Source organism: Haemorhous mexicanus, chromosome 18 (assembly GCF_027477595.1).
Source record: "Haemorhous mexicanus isolate bHaeMex1 chromosome 18, bHaeMex1.pri, whole genome shotgun sequence".
Classification (NCBI taxonomy): domain Eukaryota; kingdom Metazoa; phylum Chordata; class Aves; order Passeriformes; family Fringillidae; genus Haemorhous; species Haemorhous mexicanus.
The window spans coordinates 14,853,115-14,872,825 of NC_082358.1; the positions used below are offsets into that span (position 1 = coordinate 14,853,115).

The 19,711-nt window shown below is 50.4% G+C and overlaps 1 protein-coding gene across 1 annotated transcript; it reads left to right on the forward strand.

Annotated features, from left to right (window-relative positions):
* The first annotated feature begins 3,414 nt into the window (after window positions 1-3,414).
* KCNG1 (potassium voltage-gated channel modifier subfamily G member 1) lies at window positions 3,415-12,199 on the forward strand. Its single transcript, XM_059862780.1, has 4 exons — window positions 3,415-3,572; window positions 6,632-6,745; window positions 8,000-8,804; window positions 9,293-12,199. Exons 3-4 carry the CDS (start codon window positions 8,046-8,048, stop codon window positions 10,061-10,063), a joined length of 1,530 nt encoding a protein of 509 aa, XP_059718763.1. The 5' UTR covers window positions 3,415-3,572; window positions 6,632-6,745; window positions 8,000-8,045; the 3' UTR covers window positions 10,064-12,199.
* The last annotated feature ends 7,512 nt before the right edge of the window (window positions 12,200-19,711 follow it).

The following is a 19,711-nucleotide window of genomic DNA, read 5'->3' on the forward strand; positions in this document are numbered from 1 at the left end:
GAATCCTTGGCCAGCCCTCCATGAACAGCTGATCACTGCAGAAAAACTGCTGGGGCACTCCTGGTCACCCTCAGGGGCAGGGACCACCTCTGGTTCCCCCAGAATTCTGCGCTCTTGAAGGATGTGCTGAGACAGTCCTGAAGAGGGAAGACCCCCATTTGCTAGGGCAGATCTAATATTGGCCCCAGTCAGTGACCCCACAGCCACTCCTCACACCGGTGGCCTTGGCCTCACCTGAACCTGCCAAGCCAGAGTCCAGAGGAGGGGGAATCCTACAGTGGGTACCAGGCAGGTTGCAGGACATCCACATCAACACTGACCACCATAAGAACCATTTTCAGTCATTATTGCTCAAAACTGGAGTTGAGAGCTGCTTACTTGCAGTGGAGAGTTCCACTCCTGCCTGTCTCCAGGTGGAAATGGGATCCTGATCCAAACAGCTCACTCGGGGGTGATTTACTGGATAGCAGAAAAACCCTGCACTGATGATAGGGCTGCAGTGAGTTGTGCTTTTGTGCCTGCTCCTTTAGGATCGCTGTCACTCCGTGGGCAACCAGAACTCACAGAAATCAGGGCTGGCAAGTGGAGGTTGCTGGGAATCTCCCCTGCCCCAGGCATGGTCACAGCCAGTCCTGAGAGCTCTTTACCCAATCTTTTCTTTGAATCTCCACTGAGCATATTTACAACCTCCTGAGGTTCCAGCTCCTCTCCATCTACTCACAGGGCAGTCGTTTTGTCTGGTTTGTTTGGTTTTTTTTCCCCCTGATATCTAAAGTAACCTCCCTAATTGCACTTCAGCAAATTGCTTTTTGTCCCATCATTTGTGGTCAGGGGACAAGTGTTTACTGTCATCTTTGCAAATGTGTTTATACATTTGAACACAGTGGCTGAGTCCTTACATCGTGTTTTCTTTTCCAGCTCAAATAATGAATTCCAGCCTTGCACACGACTTACATTTCCGAGCCTCTCGCGGTTGTGGTTGCTGTTCTCCTCTCTGCATTGCCCACATCTCTCTGGAAGGGTGAGTGACACGCCTGAGACCGGCCGGAGCGCCCCAGCCGAGCCTGGCCAGCGCTGCAGGAGCAGAACTGCCGCCCTCTGAAGTCTCGGGCTGCTGCTCCTGCTCTGAGCGCTGGGAGCAGCGGGAGCGGCTCCAGTCTCCAGTCCGGGCCACAGACTCCAGTCTGAGTCTCCTCTGCTGCGGGTGTCCCTCACGGTGCTCATTTGAGGCGTGATGCTCCTCCTTTGTGGCACATCACATCATTTTGTCCCCTCAGCTCCGCCGTGCTGAGTTCAGACAGGCTCTGCAGTACCTCGGGGTACCTCAGCCTGGCACTCCGTGCTGGAATCACTGCACATGTTCTAGAAATGCTCTCCATCCTGTCACCCAAGTTATTACACAAACACTGACCAGAACTACTGTTCCCAGACTACTCCCTGGGAGACCCTACTTAATACGTCCTTCCTCTTTGACAGCAAAGACTTTTAAAATGCAGGCTTTTGTCAGCAAGATATTCCAGACTATTGTACAACAGCCAAAACTCCCATACCTGTCACTGTGGCCAGTGAAACCAATCACCTCCCTGCTAAAGGCTGAGAGCCTGCTCAGAAACCTTTCCAAAGTCAAACAAAAATCCTGTGCAAGATCAGGGAAAAGCAGCCCGAGCTGACAGCCCTCTACACAACTGCTGTTCAACAGCTCCGGCTGAGGAATATCAGCACGACTGTTCCTGTGTGCCCACACAATCCTGAGCCACAGTCCCATCTACTTTAGGGGGAGAAAAGAGGTGTTTTGCTAAAATTACCATAGTATAGATTTTTCATTTGTATTACCATAGCAACAAAGGACTTGGCTTGAAACGAGACCCCGCGGTGCTCCGGGTGAAGGGCACGGTGCCCACAGGGACAGACAGCCCTCGTCCCTTTGAGGTGACTGTCCCCATCCCGCACGGAGGTGCGGGACACCACCTGCAGGAAATTCCCTCCAGGAGCGGTGCCTGGGCAGGGAAGGGAAATCAGAGCCCAGAGGTGTCGTGGTCTCTGCACCCACGGGGGGACAGCAGCGCACGGGATGGAGGCGCTCGCTCGAGAGTCTGTGACAGAGCTTGAGCCGCTGCTGGCTCCTTAACCCTGGCACCGAGATTCAGCTCGCTGCTTTCAAATGGAGATTGCGTCCACACAGAGTAACTTCCACCCAGATGTCAAACAAATGTCATTAAAAAGCAGAGCTAGGCAATATTCTCCAAGTCTGTGACAATGACCCAGCGCGTCGATTGCTGCCGTGCGCTGCGAGGGCGCCCCGGGAACAAAGCACGGGCTTGGCTCGCTGGAGCCTCTGCGCGCATCGGGGACACAGACGGGATGGGATTTGTGCTTTTACTTGTAATCCCGCTTCTCCGAGCCGCGGCCGCCCGGTGCGCACGGCAGGGGCAGAGCAGCGGGAGCTGCGGGCGGCCCGGGATGCCACCTGCGCGCGGTGGGCACGGGGCAGGGCTGCGGGCGGCCTGGGATGCCACCTGTGCGCGGTGGGCACGGGGCAGGGCTGCGGGCGGCCCGGGATGCCACCTGTGCGCGGTGGGCACGGGGCAGGGCTGCGGGCGGCCCGGGATGCCACCTGTGCGCGGTGGGCACGGGGCAGGGCTGCGGGCGGCCCCGGGATGCCACCTGTGCGCGGTGGGCACGGGGCAGGGCTGCGGGCGGCCCGGGATGCCGCCTGTGCGCGGTGGGCACGGGGCAGGGCTGCGGGCGGCCCCGGGATGCCACCTGTGCGCGGTGGGCACGGGGCAGGGCTGCGGGCGGCCCCGGGATGCCACCTGTGCGCGGTGGGCACGGGGCAGGGCTGCGGGCGGCCCGGGATGCCGCCTGTGCGCGGTGGGCACGGGGCAGGGCTGCGGGCGGCCCCGGCCCGGCTGCGCTCCTCCTCGGCTCCGGGAGCTCCTCCTCCTCCTCCTGCTGCTGCCGCCGCCGCCGCCGCTGCTCGTCCGGCGCGGGCGGTGCGGGCAGGGCTGCCCGGGCGCGGTGCCGGTGCCGGTGCCGCACCATGCGCGGGGCCGGGGCTCGGCCGGAGCGCGCCCGTCCCGCCCGCGGCCCCGGCGGGGGCGCAGCGCGGTAGCGCCCGCTCCGAGCCAGCCGCGGGCTCCGCGCTCGCTGCCCGCCGGCAACTCGCAGGCGAGTTCGGGCAACTTGCCCGGCCCCGGGGGAGCCGCGGGGGCAGCGCCCGGCCGGGGGTGGCCGGAGCCGCCGAGCCCCCGGAGCGGGCGGGGCCCCTCGGCTGCAGCAACAGGTTCTGTCCCTCCGCAGGGATGGAAGCGAGCGAGCGGCCGGCATTCCCCGCCGGAGCCGGGCCGGCCGCGCCGCCAGCAGCGGGAGGGGCTCGGCTGCTCCCCGGCACCGCTCGGCTCGTTCGTGCCCTGGCCCGGCCCCGGCGCGGAGGAGGCTGACGGCGCTCCGGGCTCATCCCGCCGCTCGCTGCTGCTGCTCCGGCTTCCCCCGCCGGCTCCGCGCGTCCGGGGCTGCACAGCGCACGATGGAGGCTCGCGTGTCCAATTTCTGCCGCCTTGCCTAATCTGAAGGTCCTTTATAGCTTTCATTTTTAAATAATTAAGGGATGTCTTTTATGTTGGTGTGTTTACTGACTTCTGCTCGTTGGTGACTGACAGACACATCAAGTGAACTGTTCTTGATAGGCAATGTCTTTCCGGTAGATTTTTTTTTCATTGGAAAAGACTTGGGGAGGGGTCGAGGACAGGACGAGCATGAAAGAACTCTTCGTGACTACGTATCTTAATTTTGGGAGCAAAATATTTATCTATACAAGTGAATGTCAAATCCTTTACTTTTTAAAATTATGTTTAAGGGATTGCTATGAATGTGACTTGCTAAAATTTGTTGACATAAATATGTTTCACAGCAAGAGAGTAACTGCAGTTATTAATCCTGATGTATTTCAGAACATTCTCCTGGGGATATAAGTTATCTGCAAAGTTATTTCACTTTTGATTATTATCAGTAGAATAAGGCTCAGCTTTATAAAACCAAACAGTGAGTAACATATTTGACATAATTCTCTTTGTAGGTTGTCATAAGATGCCACAACTGTCCAGCTCAAGGAGAGCAAGACAGAGAATATTTTTTTTCAGCTTATCTGCTTTTCAGGAGAGTTTTATTTCATGTTATACATTGACCTTTCTAAGTTTTACTTTGATTTGGCTGGAAGTGCAGTTTTGCAAGCAGAGTTGAAGTTTGAGGTCTGTTCTTAGGCTGTAAAGAGCTGCAGGAGTGTGGCAGGAGGTGCCTGGCAGTGAGGCACAGCACAGAAATCCTGTGCCAGGAGAGAGCTGAGCGTGACACTGCTTGGAAATCCTGCTTAACTAAGGAAAGACTAAAGGAGATGGGATCATTACATTGTTCCTTATGGAATTCTTTCCAAAAATTCACTGTATTCATATTCAGCCTGCACTGAAATCCGAAACTTTTTAAAATGGCTTTTTAAACTTAATTTACAAATGGTAAAAAGCGACAGAGATGAGTTGCAGGCACTGGAATTGATGGAAGAGACATGGGGGGTGTTCTGCATCTTCTTTGCAGGCTTGTTATCATCCAGGCACAACTTTGAATTGTCTGTGCCGTGGAGCAGGAGCAGGACTCCTTGCAGGAGCTCTGATTACATCAGAGATGCACTGCAGAATTCAAAATACTGCAGCGGACACTGGGGGGGGAACAACACTTGCAGTGGAATTTTATCATGTTTCTCATGAGTTCTATTTCCTTCTCTCAGAAGGGCATCTTTAATAATTCTTTTCCCATTGCCTCGGAGTCTGGCATCCTTCCTGAATTTTGGCTGCAAGTAAGGGCAGCACGGATTTCTAACTTGATTTCTTCACCAGACATAATGGATATCATCTTGTGCAGGACAGATTTTTGAAAATACGTCCTCTCTTCCTTGCCATGCACAATCCACCCCTTGGAGTCACCCAGAGCCCTTGTCCTAGGCCAGTTGTTCCATGTTACTGCAGGTTCTAAAAGCCAGAGCAATGCCCAGGGTGGAGAAGGCAGGAAGAGACAGTTCTTGCCCCAGTAAGTTTACAGGAGATGAGAGCAGTGGTGCTCAGAGAGAAGGGGTTGCCCAAGAGGAGAGCACACTGCCAGCAGGGCAGCCAGGAAGCTGAGCTGGGCTTCAGGGAGTGCCAGGCACTCCAAGGGCAGAATGCTGCTCAGAGCTCAGGCCAGGAGGGTTTTACCATTGACTCAGCCAGAGCAGAGCAGAGGATTCCACTGTCGCAGCAGAGCCCTGAAGTTCACCTTGTTTAGCTGCTGGGAAGGTTGGGGCCCTAGGCTGATGTGTTTGTGTGACCTCACATTGCTGTGTGCTGGCTCCACTCCTGAAGGCATTTCTCACCAGCTGTCCCCAGTGTCACCAGGCTGCAAGGGAGGAATTAAGCAGCTTGCTTGGCCTTTAATGGAAGGAGTCCTTCCATGAATTGGATCTCTCTCCTCCTAAAGCAATGCTGACCATCATTCTGTCGAGGCACCCTCAGAAGGAAAAGAAGAAGCTCACAGAGACATGCATTGGTTTATTTTTTCTCCTTTCTCCCTTCCTCCAAGTCAGGCCACGTTTATTATTGTCCTTTATCTCCTCCTACTCTTCCCCTGTAGATATGATGCTGCGTGTATCTGAGGCAGAGAACATGAAAATAACCCATGTGGAGCATCAGATCCTACGTGGGATTTGTGGGCTTGCCAGCTCTGCTTATGGCAAACCAAGAGCAGCCTTTCCTAAGTGCAGCCTCTCAGCGTGGCACACGGGGGATTCATTTGTCCAATTTGTTGTCTCACACAGGTCGAGGAGCTGGCAGTGAAGAAAGAAATCCCTTTCTCTTTGCTCTGCTCTTTCACAGTTGCTGCCTGGGGGTTACAGCGTGTGTCTGACACACGCAGAACATTTACATTTCCCTCTCTCCATTTCTTCCCATTGTGTCAACTGTGGATATGCTGGGAGATCAAACCAGTGACAGGGATGAGCTGCCTCCTCATTTTTCCTGGCTGAGATTCAGAGGATAAGTTGTTGCTAACCAACATCATCTGGTATTACAGAAGGGAAAGTGGTTAACAGCTCCCACTTATCCATATCTTATATCAGTCATAATCTTCATTCTGTTTGGACCAGCCCTGCATTAGACGTGGCTGAGGCAGAAGGGAAAAGGCATTTTTAAATAAAACAGCAGTTGGTCTGGGAGATGAAGCCCTACACAAACATCCATCAGGCAGCCCTGGTTTCCATATCTAACCATGGCTTGCACTCCAGTGGCATTTCTTCTGCTGATCCCTGGCAGGGGTGGCACATGATGAGCTTTAAGGTGCCTTCCAACCCAAACCATTCTGTGATTCTGGAAGAGTGAGGGGTCAGGAAATAGCTCTCCACCCAAAGCTGACCCAGGGCCACCTGTTTGTAAGTGTGCACAGAGCTGCTCTGCTCAGCCCAAACCCACGGGAAGTTCAGGAGCAGGACTGAGAGAGTTTTTAATTGAAGCATTGTAAGTGCCCTTGCAGCAAGGAGAGCTCTTAAACTGATGTGCAGCTGTGCTTTGAGACCTTTGCTGTTGTGTAATCATGGGTTTTTCTTCTTGAATAGGTATGTACCACTCCTGGTGTGGTTTATAAACCCAGCTTCTGAAAAGGAGGGTTCTGTGGCTCAGCAAGTGGCCCTAGCAGGGGTTCTGTCCCTGGGGTGCCCATCCAAGGGGAGGTAAGTGCAGCCAGGACAAGAACAAAACTCTACTGAAGCCAATCAACTGGAATATTTATTCCTTTCCTGTGAAGCCCAGGCTAGAAAGCCAAAATACTGGTGCATATTTAATATCTCTATATTGTACAGTCTCCTTAATAAATAAATACTCTTATCCAGTGAAAGTCAGGGACTCCATGCACTCAGCTGAGGCCGAGTGTGCAGATGAAAGGCCTTGGAGCAGTGCTGCACAGCCTCCTGTGGAGGAGCAGATTCCAGGCTGACTCCTGAAGGGCAGTGACTTAGGGAGGCCAGAAGTTTGAACCTCTCCAGCTCCTGTGTTTGGTACCCAGTTGAACTCTGTTCTCTGCACTCCCTGGACTTTACGCCAGTGTTGCATGAGCTGAATTTGAACAGGATTTTCCAGGCTGTCATTAGAAATGTTTGGGTTCTTGCAATCAGAGGTAAAGGCAGCTTGGCTCAGCAGGCTGCAAGGACAAAACCCTGTGCTGCGTGTAGGGTGTCAGTGATAACTGAAACAACAAGAGCTGTATGGAAATCCTGTGTTTCTGTGCAATCTTTTGTAAATGAGGCCATAAAAAGAGAGTTGCCATGTCATTAATTGTGTATAAACTCGATACAAATGTCTATGTGATCACTAATACAAATGAGCTTTTTTCCCCCAAGTTGTTTCCAGATGGACTTTTAGAAATTAGTCTTGTACTAACTGGTTTTTAGAAGTGTGTATTTACTAAATTACAACATAATTGACTTCTGATTCTTTCTGTATATTTCATGGGTGCTAAAATACTCAAAAGTTTTATGAGTAATACTTTACAAAATTATACAATTAAATTTTCTACAAAACACACTTGAATTCTGTGTGCTCACAGATTAGTGTCACTAATGTGATACTGTCATCATTTTTATACCTCCACTCTGAACCAGAAACATCCTGCCTCATGAAGGAATTATTCCTGGTTTCCATCTTTATCTGCTGGGACCTGAGGCCTCTGTATGTGAGACAGGAGAAGCCTCCAGTGTGATAAACATGCCAGGCAGAGCTCCTGAACCGGGCACGGCCCCTGGCATGGGGTCAGTGCTGCCCAGCTGGACAAACCCAGCCTGCCCAGAAAGGCCTGACCACGCTCAGCCACTGCTGTTTCCAATTGCTCTCACCATCCATAAATGCTTTTGGGCTCCAAGCAGTACACGTGCTCAAACCCTGAAAGCAGCCTGCCACTTCCTCACCGCCGTGTCTGTTTTCTGTTCCAGAAGACACTTGCAGGAGCAGCGAAGGGATGCAAAGTTGTCTTCCAAGATGACTCTTATGCCTGGAGAGAATTCCGACTATGACTATAGCGCCCTGAGCTGTACTTCAGATGCTTCCTTCAACCACACGTTCTTTCCAGAGTCTGAAACCCTCAAGGGAGTGTTTTACCAAAGAGCCAGGCTAATCCAGCCTCAGGAGGATCTCCTCAGAGGCTTCCACCCCGACGACCGCAAGCGTCACATAATTATCAACGTGGGGGGCATCAAGTACCTGCTCCCCTGGACCACGCTCGACGAGTTCCCCCTGACACGCCTGGGACAGCTCAAGTTCTGTACTAATTTTGACGACATTCTGAACATCTGTGATGATTATGATGTGACGTGCAACGAGTTCTTCTTCGACCGCAACCCGGGGGCGTTCAGGACGATCCTGACCTTCCTGCGGGTCGGCAAGCTGCGGCTCCTGCGGGAGATGTGCGCGCTGTCCTTCCAGGAGGAGCTGCTCTACTGGGGCATTGAGGAAGACAACTTGGACTGGTGTTGTAAAAGGAGATACCTGCAAAAAATGGAGGAGCTCACAGAGATTAATGAACGGGAGGATGACCTCCTAGAAAATGAAACAACAGGTGAAACAGTAGAGGAGACAAAAATTGGTTTGTGCATGAAAAAGTTGCAAGACATGGTGGAAAGGCCCCAGTCTGGCCTTCCTGGAAAGGTGTTTGCGTGTTTGTCTGTTTTGTTTGTAACTATTACAGCAGTGAACTTATCCATCAGCACCATGCCTGACCTGAGGGAGGAGGAGGAAAAGGTAAGTTACCTTTCAGGATGCCAAGTGGTATGTGCTGGGAAGAGCAGAGCAAGTACAAGGTCTGAGGTTATTGACTTCAATGGGGATTTTGCAGCTGTCTATAGAGGGGGGAAAATATTGTGAAGAATATTTGAAATGTTACATGACTCTTCAATTACTTATAAGAGAATTAATCATATCCAGTTTTGTGTCCAAAGAAAATTCTGTTAGGGTGCACTCTTCTGTATATTACCTTGTTAGACTTTGTATTTGCTACTTGGAAAGCCTGAAATTCCCGAGCAGTATCTTCTGTGGAATAAGCAGAGCCTTTCTAAGTTTTGCATTTAGCGTGTTCCAAACTGCCAACGTGTTTCCCCATAGCAACAGCTTCAATTCCTTTAATATTTCGGGTTTAAAAAAACCAACACAGAAGCCTCTCCTCCTGTCAGCGCACCGACCAAAACAGTTATTACCCAGAGCCGATCACAAACTCCTCCTCTTTCCCGCAGGGTGAGTGTTCCCAGATGTGCTACAATATTTTCATTGTGGAGTCCGTGTGTGTGGCATGGTTCTCCCTGGAGTTCCTGCTCAGATTCATCCAGGCCAGGAGCAAGTTCGCGTTCCTGCGGCGGCCGCTGACGCTGATAGACATAATCGCCATCCTGCCCTACTACATCACCCTGCTGGTGGACACGGGCTCCGAGGGCTCCAAGAAGCCCAGCTCGGGCAACATCTACCTGGACAAGGTGGGGCTGGTGCTGCGGATCCTGCGGGCGCTGCGCATCCTGTACGTGATGCGGCTGGCGCGGCACTCGCTGGGGCTGCAGACGCTGGGGCTGACGGCGCGGCGCTGCACGCGCGAGTTCGGGCTGCTGCTGCTCTTCCTGTGCGTGGCCATCGCGCTCTTCGCACCCCTGCTCTACGTCATCGAGAACGAGATGGCCGACTCGCAGGAGTTCACCAGCATCCCCGCCTGCTACTGGTGGGCCGTCATCACCATGACCACCGTGGGCTACGGGGACATGGTGCCCAGGAGCATCCCCGGGCAGGTGGTGGCCCTGAGCAGCATCCTCAGCGGCATCCTCCTCATGGCCTTCCCGGTCACCTCCATCTTCCACACCTTCTCACGCTCCTACCTGGAGCTGAAGCAGGAGCAGGAGAGGATCATGTACAGGAGAGCACAGTTCTTACTGAAAGCCAAGTCTCAGATGAGCAATGAGTCACAAGGCAGCGAGGTTTTGTTCACCACTCTCTCTTCCGAGACTAGGGACAATGAATGAAATTTACGTTCCTGTTCCTCTTGCTGTCGTTGTGTCAGATTCCATCTTTTAATTCGCTCTGGAAGCACCCTACAAAGGTAATCCTCAAATTAAAACGAAGAGAAGGGGCTCCAACCGGGACCTGATGTGGTTTAAGAAGTCTGTTATTATGCTGTTCCTTCCCCTCCCATATAATGTATAGGGCAGAACTTTCACTGAGATCATGCAGTGGGATTCAAGGAATTAAAACTTCTCTGGCAACAACAAAAAAAAAGAGCAACATATAATTATGCACTCGACAGGCTGTTTTGCCATTTGTAATACACATTTTTCCAACCGAATCACAATGTACATAATCATTAAACAGGCTACCATTTTTCTCGTTCCTCTTGTATATAAATAATGTAAATACATCAGAATTAATGGCTAAATTGTCTCCCAGTGACACGCCTTAGAGGGTAATGGAAACAACCACGGATGTTTGTCCCACTGTGCTTTTAAAAAACGTCACGTAGGATTCGTCACTCAGCACAGAACCAGCTCTTTCTTTGCAAGTCAGCCCTAACCACAGCAGAACAGAAGAATCGAGCTGTTTATAGCCTAACCTTGCTAAAGATGTAAATACTCAGAGCTCACCAGCTTCAAAATTTAATTGATGTTACAGCATTGATCCGATGCCATCGAATGCAACATTCCAAGGAACAAAGCCTTGGAGTTTTGTAGCACTTAATGTTATTATCAGAGGTGACTCGCTGCAAACCCAGTGAAATGTGCATGAGGAGATGCCAGCCTTCCCCACCATCTGTTCCCAGCTTCACTCTCCCTCAGCTCTGCAAGGGAACTGGGAGAGGGCAGTCTCCAGGGACCCCAGCCCTGCTGGGCAAACTGGGGCCACCCTTCCCACGAGCTCTCACTTCTGTGGCAGGAGCAGGAGCTCTGTGCCCGTGGGAAGCTGCCAGTGAGGGAAGAAGAAAATCTGATTTGAGTCGTGGAGGGGAGCACTGTGCTTCACTGTCCTCCATCAGGGACTCAGCACAGCATTCACTTCAGCCCTGCCATCAGCACACACCTGGTGGTAACGGGGAAGGTTCTAAATAGGACAGGAAAAGCAATGAACAGCCTAAAGCACAGCCAGGTGTTGTTCATCTTGGTCCAGGCTCTGTCCCCGAGCACAGGGACACTCGGGTTTGGCACAGGTTTCTGTGCACGTTCATCACAGACCCCCTTTCCTTTAGAGGGAGTGACCCTGACTTGCAGAACAGCTCAGCAGAAAAACTCCAGAACTTCAAAAATAATTAAATCCACTTGTTTGATTTCATGTGTGCTTAGAGGGAAAGAAGAACTGGTTTAAAGAGTTTCACCTATTTTCCACTCTTTCTCAGTGAAATGACTTACTAGCAGTTAAGAGCTTGGGGAATTTAGAAGTCCCCATCACACTGACCAGTGCTTCTTTGTCTTAATTTTCAGAAATACTATTTCTTATTGGCATTTCTGGAGCAGGGTGCAAGAAATGTCAGAATGCACAATGGTTCATGGTTTAAATGAAGGCCAAGGACACAACATTGCCCTTCCAAAACAAGTAAAATCACTTTCTCAGTCTGTGCTGTTTGGCCAAACCTACAGCACGCTGATTTTCTGTTCAAATGTCTTTAAATACAGTTCAAAGCCCTTCTGATATGCTTGTTCCTGAAGGAAAATTCCCAAACTTTTAAAAATGCACTTTACAAATAATTAGGGCTCTAGCATTCTCCAGGCTGTGGTAGGGAAATGTGCCTATGGAACATTACTGCAGAGTGCTAAAACTGTTGGCAATTAACTCGGTGCCAAAGCTGCAAATGAACCAGCTCTTCACTCTTGTTCTTCATCTTTAATTAGAGTTGGACAAAAAACAGGAACATCGTGACAAAAAATTCTTCTCCCCATTTTTTTGAAATTTCAGAGCTGTTTGATCATCTGGAGCATTGGCTCCAGCACAAGTGCTATGCATCTTCTACCTTTGTGTCAGCATTCGTTATAAAAAGAACTGGTAATTAGATTAGTCCTGTGAGCAACAGTTGCTTATCCAAGAATGTGTTTGACAGGCTGAGCCATAAATAAGGAGCTGTACGTGAATATAAGGAGAAATCAAGACTTACCAAATAAAACCTAAGCTCATTTCCATGTTCTGCTAGCTAATAAATGCTGTAGGGCCATCCATTTCTCACTGTCTTTACATTAGTGCTCATTTATTTCATGTATCACTTAATTTTTTTTTTATCCCGCAACCAGAGCTTGATTCTAAAGCCCTTGTCCAATAAAAATAAAACAAAAACATCACCCTGGAGTTGGGTGTTGGTTGGGCAGAAGTGTGAAAGCACCTTGCCTGTTGCAGGCTGTGCCAAGGCAGGGGCAGAGGGGCTGTCGGGGCTGTGCCACCCTGTGCTGGGCAGCAGATGCCCGTGCCCAGCTCGGGCTGTGTGGCTGAAGGGCTGTGACCTCCCTGCTGTGTTTTACAGGGGAGCTCCTGCTGTTGTCCTTGGGCTAAAGGAACCCAGCTCGGAGGCCCCAGAGCACAGCCTCAGTGTGAGCCCAGCTGCTGTGCTCCAGCTTTCCTGGGGGTCTCAGAGAGCATGCCTCTGTGCCCTCTGTTGTCTGGGTTTGTGGCCAGATCCATGGCAATGATGCCTTGGCTCAAAAGCTGCCAGTTTCCTGGGACACAGCTGAGGGCTGCCACTCCTCTCTGCCCAGCGTGTGCAGCCACCAGGACAGCCCCAGTCCAGGCACAGGCTTGGATGAAGCTCTGCAGAGGGGCAGTGCCTGTCTGCAGCAGCAGCAGGGGCTGGCATTGCTCTGATCCCTGCTCTGGGGGCTCTGGGCAGCTGCAATCCCTCAGCAGGAGCTGTACTCCTTGGATTAATGAAGTGATGGGCTGTCCCTGCCTGTCCCCGTGCTCCTTCAGGGACAGAGGGGTGCAGGGTGGCACAGGGAGTGGGCATGGACACAGCTCAGCTCTGAGCAGGGCCAGAAAGCAGCAGCAAAGGAAATTATCCCCCTGCAGGAAAATCCAGGTATGAGACTGTTGTTCCAAGAACCACAGCTCTTTGGGACAGAACTTTAAAATATTTTAACAAAGAATCTGTCAGATTCGGAAGAGAACAAAAAGGATCCATAAAAGCTGAGAAAGAAGAAGCCCTGTTGAAAGCAGAATTTCCAGGTAAGGTGGTACACTCAATTGCTTTCCCTGAAATCCTTCCCTTTCCAGCCTCCTCCTGCCCCAAAAGCAGCACGAGCCCCTTGGTGGGCACAGCACAGGAATGAGGCAGAGCCCGTGGCTGCTCCGAGAGCCCAGCAGAGGAGCTGAGCTGGAACCACTCCTCTTGTGCTCCCATTCACTGCAGGTCAAGGTCCTCCAAAGCTCCTGCAGGGAACAATCAGAGCTCGTGTCCCTTTGGCCCTTCACAATGCTCCCAGGGAAATTCAGTAGCCCAGATCTGCACAGCCAGAGGCTTCAGCAATGTCTAAATAAACAAAAAGCTCCTGCAGGGCTGAGTCACAGGTTCCCACATCGTCAGAGGCAGGTCTGGGAGGAAACCTGGTGTGCTCCATCCGGCCCTGACTCGTGTGGGAAGGGTTTCACTGGGGGCTCAGCCTGGTGCAAAAGCAACATGGTTTGCTGCACATTTCACATCCCTCTTTGGGCTTTGCAACAGGCTGAAAACCAGAGTAGATAATTCTAAGTGAATTGAATTCTAGAGTGAATTGACTGTTTAATAATTTGAATTTAAATTTGAATAATTAGACATGAAACAATAAAAGAAGTGTCAAATGTGACTTTTGAAGACCATGACATCAATCCCTGCTCACACCAGTTGGTGCCATCAACCCCTGCCCTGAGCAGCTGACTCTGGCTGGGGTGTCACAGATGTCACCATTTCACAGTCATTACTCACCATTTACTACCAGGAGTTGGTACAATCCTGCATGGCCCATTTTTTCTGTGTTAATAGTTCTGTTGGCTACCTCATGCAAGATTTGACAGTGGATTTAATATCTATTTATCCAAAAGATGACAGTGGTAGCAAAATACAGGGAGGAGAAGATCCCAAGTCCCATGAGCTGGTGGATCTGGAGTATCCCAGACACAGAGAGTGCAGCCCACAGAATCCCAGAAGATCAGAAGGTGTGGAACTAGAGTCATTCATCTGACAGCAGATGAATGTCACCCCTGTCAACAAAAATGCACCTGAAAAGTTCTCTTGCTACAGCAGAAAATGCAAACCACTGGATTTACCCACTCACACCTTCTGTGGCACCTCAACCATCCCATTCCAGCATCCCTCAGCATCTCAGCCTTCCTGACACAGTAGTGGGCAGAGCCAGAGCAAGGTGAAGGCCAGGTTGGATGGCAAAGGTGTTCCCTGAATGGAAGCAGCTCTGTGTGAGTCCTCAGGACAGGACTCCTTGTCTGGCTGTCAGTCCCTCTGCAAAACCATGCACCACTGATAAAGATACATTTCTACACCACCAATAAAGTCAAGAGAATTCTGTGTGCTGCCACCCTGAAAGTGTTCAGAGTTTGGCCTATTAATTTTTAACAATAAAACCAGTCCTCCCTCCCTTTTTGCTCTTTGTTTTTCTTTGTCATTTCCCAGCGTCTCACATCTCTGAAATGCTCCCTAGAAATCCCTGAGATGAGGAGTGTTATTAGCCATGAGCCTGCCAGGAGCATGGTGAGGAAACTGCAGGATCAGGATATCAGGGGATCTTCTGCCCTCTTCAGCAGGGCTTTTACTTTTTCTTTGCCTGCAGGAACTAATCCAGAAGCAAATGTCACTTGAGCAGAAATTCAGTTCTGCCATAACTGGAACCACAGCAGGCCAATTAGGGTAATTAGAGCATATTTGCTACACTTTATAAATATTCATTCATTGTCCCCGTAGCCCTTGTGACAGGAGCTGGAGCCTTGTGCAGCACCAGACACAGGCAGGGCACAGAAACCTGTGTAACTCTGTCAGGCTGAGTTCTCAGCTCCTCCTTTGTCAGGTCCCCTCACTAATGACAGCAGCTTTGTAGCCATCCTTAATTATGGTCATAATTTAACTCCTGCATTCAGTGTGGGCCCAGAAAATCTGGGCTGTACACCACAATAATTAGCCTGCTCAAGAGACTGAACTGGAATATAAGAAATTCCCAGCCATCATCTGCAGATTGGGATGTTTTAAAAAACTTTACAGCTCATTTGACAGCTCTCAGTCATGCAAGTGAAGTGGTCAGCAAGATAATAATGTTTTTGTTAAAGATAACAATCTCATTTTAATGGTGCCCACCTCAGGAACAAAGGAGGCACCAGCATAAATTTCTACAGTTAATTCTATAGAGAAAGGAAGTTCTGACACAGAATTGGGAATGATAAATTGAAGTGCAGCTCTCACTCTCATTAGTGATGCTCCTCATGTCACAAAGCAGCTGAGAGAAATCATCTGTAACTCTCACAGAGCTGGCTCCCAGGTCAGCCAGGAAAAGATGACTCAGTCTCTTCACTCCTAAAGAAAGGCACATTTTGGGAAATCAATAAATATTCTCCTCATGCAAACCAAACCCAACAGCACAATCACAGGTGACTTTAATTTTGGAGAGGAATATTTCTGGGGAGCATCCGTGGGCAAAGTTACAGCTGCAAATCATCTCATGGCAGAGTGAGGGAGGCTTCCAGAGGCCCTGAAATTGGTTTGGGAAAACTTTCCCTTGAGAGGGAGCTGGGAAAGCCACAGGTGCTTTCTGTCCCTGCTGCCCCCTCGCTCTCCAGGGACAGCAGGAGCTCCAGCACAGCTGCAGTGCTGCAGGCACCTGCACAGCACCCTGAGGATTCCAGAGGAATTCCTCCATGGAAGGGGGCTCAGGCCTCGGAGGGGCTGCCCAGGGAGGGCTGGAGTGCCCATCCCTGGAGGGGTCCCAGGAATTCCTGGAGGTGGCACTCAGAGCTCTGGGCTGGGGACAGGGTGGGCACTGGGCACAGCTGGGACTGGATGTTCCTTGGAGGTCTTTTCCAACCTCAGTGACTCTGGGATTCTGGAATTCTGGGATGCTGGGATGCTGGGATGCTGGGATGCTGGGATCCTGGGATTCTGGGATCCTGGGATGCTGGGATGCTGGGATCCTGGGATGCTGGGATGCTGGGATGCTGGGATGCTGGGATGCTGGGATTCTGGGATGCTGGAATGCTGGAATGCTGGGATGCTGGGATGCTGGGATGCTGGGTTTCTGGGATGCTGGGATTCTGGGATGCTGGAATGCTGGAATGCTGGGATGCTGGGATGCTGGGATGAGGTGCAGTTACCTGTTTGCACGTTCCTGACAGGCAAAGCCAAAGGACAAGTGTCCCCTGTAAATGCAGCTGTGGTTATTTTCTGTATTGGGTATAATGGTATTTATCACCAGGAGAGGGACAGTGCCCCAAATGCCCACCTGGCCCCAGAGGTGGCTCCGTGCTGCTGGGAGAGTCAAGAACCGCCTGGAGCCAGCCCAAAGGCGGGCTGTCTGCTCGGGGAAGGGAGCGGGCTTTGATCCTCGCGGGGCAGGAGCAGGAGCAGGAGCAGGAGCAGGAGCAGGAGCGTGCCGGATCCAAGGATCTCACATTGCCATCTACGGGCCGCTGCCGGCAAACTCCGGCCCTAAAGCACCGGCCCGCTCCCAAAGGGGGCTGCAATACCTCGGGAAGTTCTTTTCAAACTCCACAGGGAAACATTCAACCCATTGCACGGCAGCCCTGGCCTCCCGCTTCCAGAGCAGGCCGGGGGATCTGCAGGGAAAGGAGGATGAAGGTACCATCACCATCACTTCTGCAAGGGGGAAACTCCTGGAAATAGTCATGCAGCATTTATTTGCTCTCAATAATGACAAGAGATACTTTTCAAAAGGCTAACGCAAATTTATGTGACTAAAATTAAGATTTTCCAGGTCACGTGGGCAATGTAAACACCTCCATCACTCGTACAAGAGCAGCCTGGTAAGTAAAGTTATGGTTTTATTTATAAAAGAAATGACAGAATCTAACTCAAGTGATAAAAAAAAAAAGATAGTCATCTAATTGAAGATGACGAGGCAGCTACAGAGAGTTTTAATGAGTTCCAATCACTGTCACACCTGCTACCTCCCACTACTCCAGCAGTAAAGTGAAAGAGAGCAGAGTTTCAGAAACGTGTTTGAAATGACAACATGCAAGTCCTGGAAATTACTTCAATAAATTCTGCCTAAAACATGTCAGTGCCCCATGTGGAATACACCTCTGGCTGTGTCCATATAAATACATATATAAAAGGGCAAGTTTAAACACTCTAATGATTTTTGATCATTTCAGACCCTTACATAGTGAAGTTAGAAGTGTGCTTCACAAAATGAGAACTTTTCAGTAGGCCCTGGAGCAATAGGCCAAGAGGAATTGATTTAAACTAAAAAGGGTAGATTCAGACTAATGACAAGGAAGATTTTATTAATGTGAGGGTGGGCAGGCCCTGGCACAGGGTGCCCAGAGCAGCTGGGGCTGCCCCTGGATCCCTGGCAGTGCCCAAGGCCAGGCTGGACAGGGCTGGGAGCAGCCTGGGACAGTGGAAGGTGGGTTGGGATAAGATGAGCTTTAAGGCCCTTTCCCACCAAACCATCCTGTGGCTCCATGACTCCCTCCTCTGCTCCTGGGCAGGTAAATGCCCATTTTCCTAAGAGACTTCATTTCCCAGACAACTTGCTAAGGAGCCATTTTAAATTTGGAGATAACCTTTCCTCGCCAGCAGGGATTTGGTCTCCTAGCAACAGCACGAACACCTTGTGAGCCAAACTACAGCTTCCTCTCCCAGCAGGAACATCCCTGTGCTGGTCCTTCCCCAGGGAGCCCAGCAAAGGGCCAGGGCACCAAGAGGGACAGGCAGCACCCAGCTGGGGGTGCCAGGCAGCAGCACAGAGCCTGGGGCTGTGCACAAGCTGTCTCAGCCTGCTGGCTGTGGCTGCAGCTGAGGCCTGATCCCACTGGATACCTTCGTTTTAATCATCCCTTCTGCAGACCAGGAATAGTTTCTCCTCTGGCTGGAAAACCTGTACCACAGCAGGACTAGACTGAATTTGTAGCAGCTTGCTTTCCTGCTAAGGTTCACATGACAGCCATCATTTTGGAGGGCAGCTACTTTTTGTTCTTAGCAGGGGCAGGAAATAGCAGAATTGCAGGTGCTTTGCAATGAAAGGAACAAGAGGGCAAAGCAGCACCACCACACAGATCCATTTCAGTTGGCTCTGAATCAATCACATGTTATATATTGTGAAGACAAGCTCAGACAGGCACAGGCAAGGCTAAAAGCCTGGAGAATGGGCCCACAGAGGTGATTTTCCTCTCCTGTGGTGGGAGCAGAGTGCCTCAGCTGCTTTGCTGCTCTCAGGGGAGCACAGAGGGTGCAGCTCTGTCCGTGCTCCCATCAGAGCAGGTGCAATGCCCCCCTGCCTTGCCCAAGTCCCACAGTCCATGAATTTGAGCTATTACAACTTTTAGAACATCTTTATTAAATTGGTTCCTTGGAACCTGCTCACTGGAGCAAGATTTCAACATAAGACACACAGAGCAGAGACTGGGGAGAAAGTGATGTGCACCAAAGGAGTGCAGAATAAAACTTTGCAAACTCTGCATTTCTTCTCTGTCTTTTGCCTTATTCTGCTTTTCTCTGCTTCTTTCCCTGCCCTGTACATATTTCCCCACCAGGATGTTGAAGCTGCAGAGTGAGGTAGAGAAGCAGGGCTGCTATATTTAACCAAGCAACACAAACCACAAAAGCTTAATGCCACAAACCAATTTGTGGGTGCATTTTCCTGTTGTTTAACATTTGCTCCAAATTTTGCTACCCTAATCCATCTCCATTTTAATATTCATCTCCATTTTATTTTATTTCCCTGGTGGTTTTTTTGAAGACCTGCACAAGGATGGATTTGTACAAGGGACCTCAGCTCTTGCTAAGCTTGAATTGCATCTCACAAGCTCGGGAGAGCTGTGGTTTATTAACTTGCAGTGCCACCTAGCACACAGCCCTCACATTATTCTTCCTGCAGTTTCACAAAGGACAGCTCAAACCTTTCACATTAAAAAAAAGGATAAACTTATGCTAGGAGTATTTTAAGGACCCAATGCAAAGTTTTGTTTTGAACAGCGAAGTTTTTATTAGAAAATGCAGCCCCATGACATCGAGGGCAAAGGCCAAGATCTTGTCCTGACCTCATCCCTCCTGACAACAGAGCCCAGCCACGCTCAGAGCTCCCTGCCCAAAGCAGCTTCTCTGCATGCACAGTGTCAGCACAGCCCAGCCTTTCAACAGGGCTTTGGCAGCAACACAAATCACATCTTAGGGCTCCTCTTAGAATTTCTAAGGAGAGCTTCTCCCCGTGAACAGAGAAAGCACTACATGTTTGGGACTGAAGAACTGAAGCAAGTCAAAACAAAAGATAAGCCAGCAATAATAAGAATGCTTTGGGTTTAGTTATGATTTTATGGTCCTTGATTGCTCAGCCCATCCTCAGAGTCCAGCACAGCCAAGGACTGCATTTACAGGAGAACACACAGGCAAAACAATCCTGGAACAAGGGAAAAGACTTCACACACTATTTCTACCCACTCAGATTTAGAATCAAAGAGCTTTTCCCTTCTCCCCAAATCCTGGG

Excerpts from the sequence above, each read along its gene's own strand:
- KCNG1 (XM_059862780.1), top strand. The coding sequence starts at position 8,046 with ATGACTCTTATGCCTGGAGAGAATTCCGACTATGACTATAGCGCCCTG. Across the intron at positions 8,805-9,292 it reads TGAGGGAGGAGGAGGAAAAG|GGTGAGTGTTCCCAGATGTG; the intron begins GTAAGTTACCTT and ends TCTTTCCCGCAG.